The sequence below is a fragment of the Rhinolophus hipposideros genome (genome assembly GCF_964194185.1).
Source record: "Rhinolophus hipposideros genome assembly, chromosome: 13".
NCBI lineage: Eukaryota > Metazoa > Chordata > Mammalia > Chiroptera > Rhinolophidae > Rhinolophus > Rhinolophus hipposideros.
The window spans coordinates 57,374,931-57,387,323 of NC_138059.1; the positions used below are offsets into that span (position 1 = coordinate 57,374,931).

The 12,393-nt window shown below is 36.5% G+C and overlaps 1 protein-coding gene across 1 annotated transcript in view; it reads left to right on the top strand.

Annotated features, from left to right (window-relative positions):
* Window positions 1–11,964, top strand: part of RAB2A (RAB2A, member RAS oncogene family) — an 87,571-nt gene extending 75,607 nt beyond the window's left edge. Inside the window, exons 7-8 of the mRNA XM_081070901.1 lie at window positions 8,571–8,639; window positions 10,632–11,964. Coding sequence (XP_080927027.1) covers window positions 8,571–8,639; window positions 10,632–10,727 — 165 coding nt within the window. The 3' untranslated portion in view covers window positions 10,728–11,964. The remainder of the gene's footprint in view (window positions 1–8,570; window positions 8,640–10,631) is intronic.
* Window positions 11,965–12,393: the final 429 nt, after the last annotated feature.

Genomic DNA, 12,393 nt, shown 5'->3' on the forward strand with positions numbered 1-12,393 from the left:
TATGCTCTTTCTTCTGTATGCTTTCCTGTAACATCCTGGGCATAAATTTATCTTAGCATTCTGTCATGACACTCATTTTTCACGTTAGCTCATCATAAGGGCAGAATTCCTTGAAAACAGACTATCTTCATCTCTTATCCCCAACCCCTATCACAGTTTCTCCCCCACGTAGGAGATAAATGTTTGGATGGTTCAGTATTTATTTAATTACTATAAACCTGCTCCTCTTCCTTCAGTCTTCAGTCAGGTTATGCTTTGGTTAACATGTAGGTGGGATTGTGTCCTTAACTTCCTTTGCCCTAAGCATTCTAAAAACCTGAGATTTTTAGAAAACCCAGATGCACAAATTGGCTCCTCCTTTGATCAGGAGCTTCCTCCAGTAGCTGCCTGGAGTCTTTGTGGTTTGAAAGGGTTTTTTTTAGACCCGGGAATAGCTAGCAGAGATATGGCTAGGAAGTACCTTTGCCCAGAAGCTCCATGCCAGCTTTTCGAAGATTTTAGAATACCCCAGACATAGTGTATTTACTTCTATAATTCCTTATTTTCTCTGTGTATTTTCCTTAAGTTAAAATTTCATTTCCTCAGAGTTGTACATTACCAAAACATACAGTGTTAAATTCCTTCTAGGACCTAAAGGTGATTGTGGTGTGAATAATGGTTAAATTTGCCATTTCACGAACAGTTCTCATTTTTTCAAATATTTTTCTCAACCTGTTGGCCATTTGGTGTGTTATTTTTTTCCAATATTCATCAATTTTACTTAAAATTTAAGATTGAAAATTTGTTAAACCAGAAAAATATATAAACAAAAATTTTGAGGCAAAAGTCTAGTAATTAAAAGTAATCTTAAACTATTGAAAAACCAGGGCTGGAAATTCCTGGTTTAACTATTAAAGGACTAAAGATAGAACCAGGATGAAAATACAGCCAGCTAACCCCGAGGCAGACTGCAGAAACCTGCGAGCCATCTGAACTGACAGAATAGGTGAATTTCTGTGGGGAAAACACATGACTGCCTAAGACTTCAATAACTAAGAAAAACAATTTCAAGACCCCTTGCTCATACTTTTGTCCTGTTCCGGTACTTGAAAATCTGCAGACTTAATTTGTGTTGAGAAGACATCTTGCCTTGGGCTGTCTTGTAAGTGGTGAAACAGGAGCTGGCATGTGGCTGAAAATTGAAGGCTTTGTTGTCCCCTTAACGGTGTTCTCAGTGGTGAGGGTACCACTCGACTTTGCACTGGAAATCTGACGTGACCTTTTCAAGCTGCAGCGTCCCTGGAGGAGAGTTCAGTTTAATAAATATTTACAACTCTCTTCCACAAATTGGAAGACTTGCAGACTAGCATCAGCTTCTCTACCCCTTATTTGGCCATCATCCTACGGAACTTCAGGGATGACTCAAACCAAACTTAGAAAGTTTCATCCATTTTATCTACTTTGAAACCAGGGTAGCTAAACATTACTGAGGAGAATCATGCTGATACGTGCATGTCACACACACATTTATCTATAGTGTGTATTCATAGGCACATAATTATGTAGATCACCAACTACCAAGACTTTTCCACTTGCATGTGACAGAACATTAGAATTGCATGTCTAAAATAAACGCATTTCCTTTTTGAAACATCATTTTCTTTTTTATCTGTCTCAACTCATGGCATGCCCTTCCATCTCAGTCACTTCCATCTCAGTTGTGCCCTTCCATCTCAGTCACTTCCATCTCAGTCACTTAAACACCTTGCCATTCTTACCTTATTATTTCTCCAAAGTGGTTACTAAGTCTGACCTTCGCTCTCCATTGTTGCCACTGTTTTTATTTGTCAGGCTTTCGTTTCTTACCTGGATTATTGCTCTAGACTCCTTGCCGGTCTCCCTGTTGCCAACCTCGCCTCCTTCTAATTCATCCTCTACACTATACTCTGATTTTGTCCCCACCTCTTCCTGCCTTTTCAGGGTTCTTGATGTCTGTTGGGCCACCCCTCTAAACCTCATCTCACATGTCGACCTGACCCCAGCTTCCAGCATAACTGAGCTTAAAATCTGCCTCTGTCCAGAGTGCTCTTTCTTTCCTGCCACTAAGTTTTTCAACAAATGAGTAGGAGCTTAGTTTTCCTGCAGGCCTTCATTCACAGGGCTTTTGCAACAGTTTGTTTTTACCATCAGAAGTCATGCCGCCTACCCCTCTAAACAACTACTGTGGAAGTTTCCATGCTGTGTTTCAATTTTGGATTTACATGTCCTGGGCCATATCTTTGAAAACATTCATATTTACCTGAGTCTGCTCAGTGCCTGGTTCAAACCAAGTACTCATTAAATGCTTGTTGAACAGAAGAACTAAATTACTAAGAAATTTAGTAATTTGGTTTTACTAAGTTTACTAAGAAATTAAACATATCTGTGTATAAACATATCTGTGTATCTCTGACAGAAAATAGAAGGGAAACTCTTCAATATTACAATGCCCTAGACCTTTCTAGTGTAATTTTACCCCTTTATTTCCCTGATAAAATTGATCAAGATTTGTTTAGGCCATTTCTTTTCCTTTTAATAAGCATTCACTGGTGATTGTAATTTTTGAGAAAGGAAAGACACAAAGGATGTAAATAATCACAAATATTACATACTTCTAAAAATAATCCTAGAATTCCAAAATAGTTTCTAGCTAGAAGCTTTTTGAAGGATGTGAGAAAGGTGTGTGTTTTTATGTCCAATTTTAATCAGTAGATTTAGCAGTGGCCCTCTTTTAATGAAACAGGGAGGTGTACGAAAGAAATAAAAGCAAAATAGCTCTTTATTATCTAAATGCTTTGGAATTGGGGATGCCAAGGGAAATGAGGGAGAAAGAGGAGAAAATGGTTCTCCCTCCACTGCACTCTCCCTACTTTCTACCTCATCCCCCAGAAATGGCCCCTGCAGGATTTCCATGAAATAACAGTTTGAAAGCCAGTCTATTGGATGATATATATATGAGTCCTCTCCCACTTACACGAAGTCAAATAGAATCAGAACATTTTAAAGTCACAGAATTTGAAGGAGTTTGTGTTTAAACTGCCTAATTTTAAATTCTAGTCTAATGTTCTTTTTCTAAGACTTTACTATCTTTGCATAATATTTAAGTCTGAGCTCAATATATTTTACTCTTTAGGGCTCACTGAACACATTACATGTTGCTAATTTACTGTTTTAATGTCTAGTTTTATTTAATCAAGAATGAATTGTAATTTACTGAAGAGCATTGATGACTTTTTCTCTCCTTTAGTCTGCAGTGTTTCAGGACACATTCACACTTGGCACCTGTTCCCTGTTCTGTTGTTCCCCACATGTCACTGCACTCAAACATTCATGATGATGAAAGCTAACTCACGTTGAGTCCTTACTATGTGCCAAGCACTGTCTCCAGTGCATTACATTCATCCTTCCAACAATTCTGTGAAGTAAATTATTCTCATTTTACAGCGAGGTTATCAGGGGGTCCAAAGCAACACATCTAGTACGAGGTGGCGCTGGGGTTCGAACCTAGACAGTCTGGTTCTAGAGCCCACCTCCAGCCTTTCTGCCAATCTTACAGATACAACTTCATCCCAGAAACATTGATTTTCTTGAAAGCAAATGAAAGAAAATTAATTTCCTTATTTTTATCCATATTTTGAATTTCTTTTCAGAAATAATGAACACCTGTGTAAATTATTTTTAGCATAGTGCCTGACCCATAGTAAGTACTTGGTAAATATTGGCTGTTACTAGCTTCGTCAGGTGGACTCCTGCAATGTCCATAGCGTTGACTAGGAATTGAGAAGAAAATTAGCTGCCTCATGTTTCCCAGTTCTAAGAGAAAACTAAAGAGTCACTTATTTTACAGGGTACTTTGTCTCTAGCATCTGTTCAAGAGGTTTAAGTAAGATTTGTTTTTCTTACCTAACAGATGCTCTAATTTTTATCTTGCCACCAGGTGGCAGCATGTTACATAAAGAAATAATTTAAATGCTAGTCTGTTGTAGACCGAATTTATTTTCAGTATTTTGCCTTCAAAACTTAAACCATAATAAAAGTAAAATTGTATTCTGTGTCCCCCTTTGCCTGTGCTCTGGCTCTGCCGTCAGCTGTGGAGGCGCCTTAGCCCGTTGTCCACGGCCCGCAGCTGGGCCTGCCTCAGCCCTGCCCTCTTTCCCCATGTCAGTCAGCACAGAAAGTTTATTTTTCCTGCGTCTTCAACAGAGGCTTCAGCCCTGTGCTTCGAGTCTCCCAACTAAACTGTGTGATCGGCACAGTTTAGTTGTCCCCATGTCTCCCCTGGTACCTAGAGCCGTGCTGAATCTGAGGTAGACTTTGAGTAAATGACAAATGATAGAGGTAGGATACACATCGACTTGTGTGTTTTGCTGAATATTTATTATTTGACTCATCATGCATTTATAGTTCTTTGTTGTAATGTTTATCTTATTTTGTCAATAGAAGCCCCTGAAATTTTACTTAAGTTTAGATATTATTGGGACCATTCAGATCACTAACTACTGCCAACGGCTGAAAGATGAGTGTCTGAGGTGGAAGGCAATTAATGGCTAATGAAAGTAAAGGACTGAACATAGCAATTAATCAAAGTAGAGCAAAGGGGGAGAGCTAATGGCAAGATAAAGAGAGTCAAGCTTCCCAACCGGAGTAGAGCTCTGCATGGGGGAGCAAGAGGCTCGCCAATTTAAGTTGGCTGCAGGGAAATCTGTTTATACTTCATGGTCATGGACCCACCTGTATATTGTTTCACAGTGCTGATAATGCAATACTCCTTTGACATCCGTTTCTCAGCAAATACTTTTTTTCCTATTCTATAACCTATTAATATTTGGATTGATTATAGGTTCAATGTGGGATATATATGATTATAATGTTCTTACTTTAGTTCTAACTTATGTCACAAAACCTGCAATTATCTTTAGGATGCCATGTTTTAAAAGTATTACATTAACTAGTGTTAAATATTTTCTGTGGGTATGCCATTAGCTTGCTTCATTTTTCTGATATTAGGGAAATAAGCATTGCAGATAGTTTCCCAGGTTATAAAATCTTACCTTGATAATCACATCAAAACTTTTAAGAATAATGATGAAAGTTTTCAAAAAACAAATTTTCTATTTCTTATGTTAAACAGCAAATACTGAGCCCCTTTCCTTGGATAACTGGGGCCCATCATCATTAATGCTTGTATTCTGCCATCAGGAGCTGCCGGCACACATCGCTGCTGCCACAGCTGCTGCCGCGTGCCAGTCAACCCAGTGCCCCTTCCCCCGATTCGCACAGACCCACCCTCATACCTGCTCTTTTTCTCCTTCCCCCTCCTCAGAACTGGCTTCTACAGTTTGGGAAATTGAAAAAGTAAAACCGGTTCAAATGATTTCTAAAATTGGAAAGAGTTTCAAGACTGTATTAAAGCATGACCTTTAGTGTAAAGCCTTTGTGATACCGTGTTTCCCTGAAAATAAGACCTAGCCAGACAGTCAGCTCTAATGCGTCTTTTGGAGCAAAAATTAATATAAGACCTGGTCTTATTTTACTACAATATAAAACCGGGTCTTACATAATGTAATGTAATGATATATAATATAATACAATTAATATAATATAATACCGGGTCTTACATTAATTTTTGTTCCAAAAGACACATTAGAGCTAATTGTCCGGATAGGTCTTATTTTCGGAGAAACATAGTATATATTTAGTTAACTTACTGCTGATTTCCTCATTTTGTGTGTGTGTGTGTTCTAGAGGAATTTCAGAATGTTACATATCTACCCTGAAAAATACATATGGGGGTTGATTTTTAGTGACTAGAGTGAAATGAGCAGTTAAAGAAAATTCTAGCGAATTGTTGCAATATATATGTTATCTCTTGTATTTCACATTTCTTGAGATGTTTTGCAACTTTCGTGGACAAATATTGTCTGTAACACCCAGGCTCTTATCTTAGAAGTTTCATTTGATCTCTAATAAGCCTTAATAGTATTTGCTTAATGTTCATTATATTTGCGAACTGGACAATTTCCAGTCCATAGCCACACACTTTTAAAACAGGTATACTAATGTCTACATTGGGTTTTAAACTCTTGGGTACTCACTAAAATTGATCACTAATTAATCACTTAATATATATTAAATACTTATTTTTTGCTATGATGTTGATAAAACAATCCATTTATATATGTTTTCTCTCTATAATATGCTCAGAAGAGTGGGAAATGTTTTATTTCAGTGTCTCTAATATGTAATCAGAGACTTGGACTACAAGTAAATGTAGCATTGTACAGACTATTTCATTGGGATGACGAGAATTATAAAATAAAATGTAACCATTTTGTTATATTTCAATTGTAGTGAAATTCATTGCGTATCTTTCAAATAAAATATATCTTAAGTCCATTGGTTACAACTATTCTTATGTAATAAAATTAGTAGTGACTTGGAAAATTTTATACAGCATTGCTTTCTTAAGCCAGTTTTTAAAGTGATTCATCAACAGATTAGCAAAAAGTCTATTTACGTAAATTGACACATTTAATAATGACTTTTATAAAGTAATTGTTTATATGAAGTTATAAGTCACTTACGGGGACCTTGTAGTTCTAACAGTCTGATGAAATGTACATAAGTGGGTGTCCCTATATGGAATTCCAACCGTATGTATTTATGAGTCTGTTGACTTCAATATTTAGTCAGCCTCGTTGCTAAGACAGTCACCATAATTGACATGTTATTGTAAGTAAAGTTAAATTTTTCCTTATTTATCAGGATAACTTCAATTTTGAGGAATGTAAATCAATTCATAGTTGGCTGGGAGCCAGTTTCTCCTTCGCATTAACTCCAGCACACGCATGAAAAGCACACTCACTTCCAAAGTGCCTTGTGAATCTGCAGTGATTAATTCTTCTCATTATTTTGCTGCAAATTCTCATGACCCTCTCTGATGATTCGATCAGCCACTTAGAATTTATGCATATTCATATCTCTGTGCTCCTGCACTCACTGGTGTGTTCTTGGTGCAGTAATTGAGCTGCAGTAGATTGATTACTCTGGGGAGCTGTAAGGCCTTTAAAGGTGAAAACATATCAGTCCTGTTAATTAGGAAACAAAAGCTCTGGTGGCAAGTTCAGCAGTCAAATGTTTCCACTGCAGAAAAAAGGAAAGGTATGATTTGTTCCTCTCCATGAGCCTGTTTACTTTTCAAATTTTGAAGTCTGTATCAGTGATAATAAAGAATAGGTTTCTTTATGAAGTTTCGTAGAATGCTAATTAAAAAGGACCTGACTTGTAATATTGATACTATTATCTGATCTCTCAAATCTGATAGTTTAGGAACACCTTCTGTAGCATTGGCGATATTTGCATAAATTTTTAAATATTTTACATAAATGTAGAATGTGGATTAATTTCAGTGTTTAGAGGCTTAATTTGGTCAGTGTTCTGGCACTAATTTTTGGTCAATTTAGTAGCATGCTGTATGGGAAAAGGGTGCAACTTTGTGGCATAGAAGTTGAGCTGCCTTTTTGTATTTTTATCATAAGCATCCTTTGATTTTTTTTTTTCCCCTCTTAAACTGTATACTAAGTAATGCATTGTCCTGGCAAAAGGATCTTGTGTGGTGCAGTGGCACCCAAAAGTAAGCTAGTTTCAACATGGAAGTTAATTCAATTGATCTAGTTGACATGTTTTTTTCATGTATGCTATTCTCACATTATGGTAACCCCCACTTACCCCCCAGTCATAAATTTTTCTTTTGAGATCTAACTCATATACCATAAAATTCACTCTTCTAAAGAGTGCAGTTCAGTGGGTTTTGGCATATTCGCAAAGTTGTGCAGCCTTATCACTATCTAATTCTAGAACATTTTCATCACTCCGGTACAAGCCCCATACCCATTAGCGTCCGTTCTCCATTCTCCTGTTTCTCTTAATCCCTGACAGCCAATAATCTGCTTTTCCTCTCTGTGGAGTGACCTCTTCTAACATTTCATGTAAATGGAATCATACTATATGTGGTCCTTCATATCTAACTTCTTTTACTTGGTATGATGTTTTCATGGTTCATCCATATTGTTGCATGAATCAGAACTTCATCTTTTTATGGTTGAATAATATTCCATTGTATGGTTAGCCCATGTTGTGGTTTTCATTCATCAGCTTACAAACATTTTTGCTATTTCCACTTTTTGGATGTTGCTGCTAATAGTGCTAATGAGCAAGCACGTCCTTGCCCTGCTCTTGACCTTAGGGGGAAGCTTTCAGTCTTCACAAGTGGCTATGAGGGTCGCTGGGGGGTTTTCTTAGATGCTGTTTATCAGGTTGAGGAAGTTCCCTTCTAGTCCTACTTTGGGTGTTTTTATCAGGAAAAGTTGTTGGATTTTGCATCTATTGAAATGATCGTGTGGTTTTGTCCTTTATTCTATTAATATGGTATATTACATTGGTTGACTTTCTTATGTTGAATGTTATGATGTTCTATAGAGCTTTTATATAATGTTCTTTTACTATTGTGATTTTAAATAATCTGAACCAATTTCTCTACCTTTATATTTCAGGCATTTATTAATACAGCAAAAGAAATTTATGAAAAAATCCAAGAAGGAGTCTTTGACATTAATAATGAGGTATAAACATACAACTATTATTGGCTAATGCTAATTTAGAACTGAATTTTAATTACTACTTAGATTCATGATTTTGTATTTTTTTAGAATTTCTAAAATGGATCTGTAGTGTTCATTAACACATTGGTTTATAATCATATAACTGAAAATTTGTTGTATGTCATGTGATAGCTAAATGTTCATGTTGTAGAACATCACTTTATCTGTACAAACATATTCAAGTAAGTGACTCTCCCCATGCGTTGCAAGCAATGCAAAATAATATAAATCCTCCAAAGAGAGAAGAAAACCCACATTCATCCCCACATCCTTATGGTGTCATCTGCTTTGGGAAATAATTTTCTAGTGTGTAAATGCTGCATGTGCCATGTTCCTAATGCAAGGTGTTCTCCCGATTGTCTGATAGGAAAGAGGGAAATACCCAATTTGGAAATTACTTCCAATATAGCATAGCATATTTTCAGGAAACTAAATAATTTAATTAGCGATTGGCACTGGTTTGTTTTTCTTGAGGTTATTTGTGTTTGTTTTGTTTGTAAAATTATTTTAAGCCAGTTTTGATCAACATGATTAGGATAAAAGTGTAAAGCTTTGAATTATATAATTCAGTGTTTATCAGAGCTCATCATTTTGACCTAAATCCCCACTATGCATTTATCCTTATTTATTTCAGAATGTTTTTGTGGATATGGCATATTATTTACTGTTACATACATATTTTTGCCATTCTATATTAAGACTTTTGCTTCCAAGGGAAAACCTCTTATTCCTCCCCCAGTTGCCATTAGGAAAGCATTATGTTAGAAAGCCATTGCATGTGTGTCTCTTAGCCTGTACATAAACGAGGCTCTTTATTATTTGCTTCAGTATTCTTTGCTAAAACGAAACAGCAGTTTGCCTGAGTTGTCTAAAAAGTGCTTGATTTTCTCATTTGTTCTCATTTGGAATATTGCAGTTTCTAAAACCTATCTTCTGGGCTTATCTGGCAGCAGATCTTGAGTTAATTTAAAGGCGACACCACTCAGAGACTAATGCCGTATAAATTGAACAGTAATTGGGCCTCGATTTAAAAGGGCAGGTTCATTGTTTCTGTCTGGTTTCGTATAGTAGCTGACTGCTTTGCTGTGTCTGCCACAGCTTTGATTGTAATGTGCTGTCAGGAGCCAACAGGCCGTGCGATTTATTTGGCTTTGTGCCAAGTCTGACTCCTTGATTCCTCAAGAAGTTGCTACCAGCCCAGAGGGGGCAAAACCAATGAGCCATAGGGCATGCTTTTTATTAAAGAGGAGTCAAAAGAGCGAAAAGAAACCACATCAGCTGCTGTCAATACTGAGCTAGTGCCAGAAACCCCAAGGCTACTACTGTTGCAGAACAACTGCCAAGCACTATAAATCTAAGATTTACTGTGACGTAAAGTTTCCTTAAGAGCTTAATTTCTGAAGCTACTGTATTACTTTTCTCAAAGTGTTGTATTTTTAGGTAAAATCCACTTGAGGGAGTGAGGGTTAAGACATAAGTGTGAGTTTGATGAATGAAAGAACTACTCTGTGTGTGGGTTCTTGGCAAGCTGCCATGTCTTTGGGGATCACAGAAATTATTGATGACACAGAACACTCATATGCCCTCAGCCTGTACAGCTGATTCAACATGGAAGAGAAACGCTATCTAGAGAAAAGATTTTACGTCGTATTAGAGCAGCAGAGGCTTTACGTATTTTCATCCTTTAAAGATGACTTGGAAGAATTGTTCTAAACATTTTCTCCATTGTGAGAATTCCTTGAAAAACAGAACTGTCCAGTTCTGTTTAACCAGGATCTGGTATGATAAAGAATTACGTTCAGAAATAGTTCCACAACATTGTTTTTAAAAGAAAGCCACATCCCCTAAGAGATTATACTTTTCTGAATTGTTTGGTAAAATTGTGTCATTAAGAATTAAATGGCTTTTTATCGGATTCAGTTACATGTATTCTCCTCCTCTCTTCCATTTCAGGCAAATGGCATTAAAATTGGCCCTCAGCATGCTGCTACTAACGCCACACATGCAGGCAGCCAGGGAGGGCAGCAGGCGGGGGGAGGCTGCTGTTGAGTCCGGTCTTCCTGTCTCACCGCCCAAGTGGGGCCTGCCCACTGTCTCCTTCCGTCCTGCTCCGCTGAGACATGAAACTATTCCAGATGGCTTTATGTCACAGAAGACTTTACTCTTTCAAATTCTTGTATAACTTTGAAAAAATGGTTAATGTTCACTTAAAAAGACAGATTTTGGAGATTGTATTCATACCTATTTGCATTTGATTTCTAGGTCAATTGATGTGATTATTTTTGTTAAATGTTGTCTTGTGCCCTTACCCACGAACTGAATTATGTGAAACACTACAAAGTCATCTTGAGTATTTTAAATCAGTTTGTGTAGTTAGGTTTCCCAACACCTGTGGTTACCTAATGTTTAATATTAACAGAACTGTCCTCAAAAAGTTTGTCAATTTTCAAGGCTATAAGAAAAAAAACAGAAGGACTCTTTTAATTCTGTATTTATCATTTACTTTCTGTATATATAGTTTAATAACCTGCTTGGGTGTAATTTGCCAAGCTTGAATTCATTAATGCATTTGCATAAATTCTATCCTGTTTAGAGCTTAAAGCTACCGAAGCATTGTTAGGAATTGCTTGGACACTGAATTTTAAACTTTTTGACATTGTTAGCTAGCATGTTCATCTTTTCTTGTCACTAGTCCAAGAAAAATAGGCTTAATGTACATTACTAAAGGCGATGTATGTGTTAACCTGTTTTAATGCCAAAAGTTTGCTATTTGTCCACAGTTTCTTTAAGACCTCTTCAGAAAAGGATCTGTTTGCCTTAATGAATACTGTTGATTAAAAATACAGTACAATGAGTGAAACGGGCAGAGGCAAGAACTCCCTACACCTAAGCGACTCCGAGAAGAATGAATGTCCACATTTAGATGGCACATTACGAGGACTTTAATTTTTCCTTATTCACAATAATGTTTTCTTTTTCTTTTATTCACATGATTTCTAAGTATCTTTTTCATGCAGGACAGTTTTTCAATCTTGATGTACAGTGACTGTGTAAAATTTCCTTTCGGTGGTAACCTATAATCTTTAAAATATGGTAAGCATCTTGTCTGTTTTGAAGGGGATCTGACAATAAATCTACCAGATGGAAAATCCTGTTAAAAAGTAGAAAAGCTTTAGTAATTTACTCAGTGTGGTGGTTTTATCCTTTTTTTTTTCTTCTTTTTCTCCCTTGGTCTTATAATGAAATTGTTATAGCAGTGCAAAATAAAATCCTATGTATAAAAGTGTTCTTTTTTTTTATTATGGCCACATCATGTTTTTAATGTTTGTTTTTTTTATTAGTCCATCCACAGCTTTTACATGTATTTAAGCATATTTTTAAAAGGCTCAGAATGTTTAACACTTATTAAAATTTTGCTAAAAGGTGATAAAACTTTTCATAATATTGAAATTCTTTTTGTTACTGATGTAAACAATATTTTCTACTTCTCAACCAGCACAAAAGCACATTTAAACTATGAGAAGGCTTTATAAGGAAGTTCTAAGTATGAGACTAACTACTTTCAATTCTCACACTGACTTCAACTTTCTACAGGTCTTCCCTGAATATTCAGCAAAACGCTGTTAAAGCTTTAGCATTACTCATATGGGAAGTCACCTAATGCCATCTTAGTTTTGTCTTAACTAGCTCCTGCAGGGCAGAGGGAAAGGTGAGA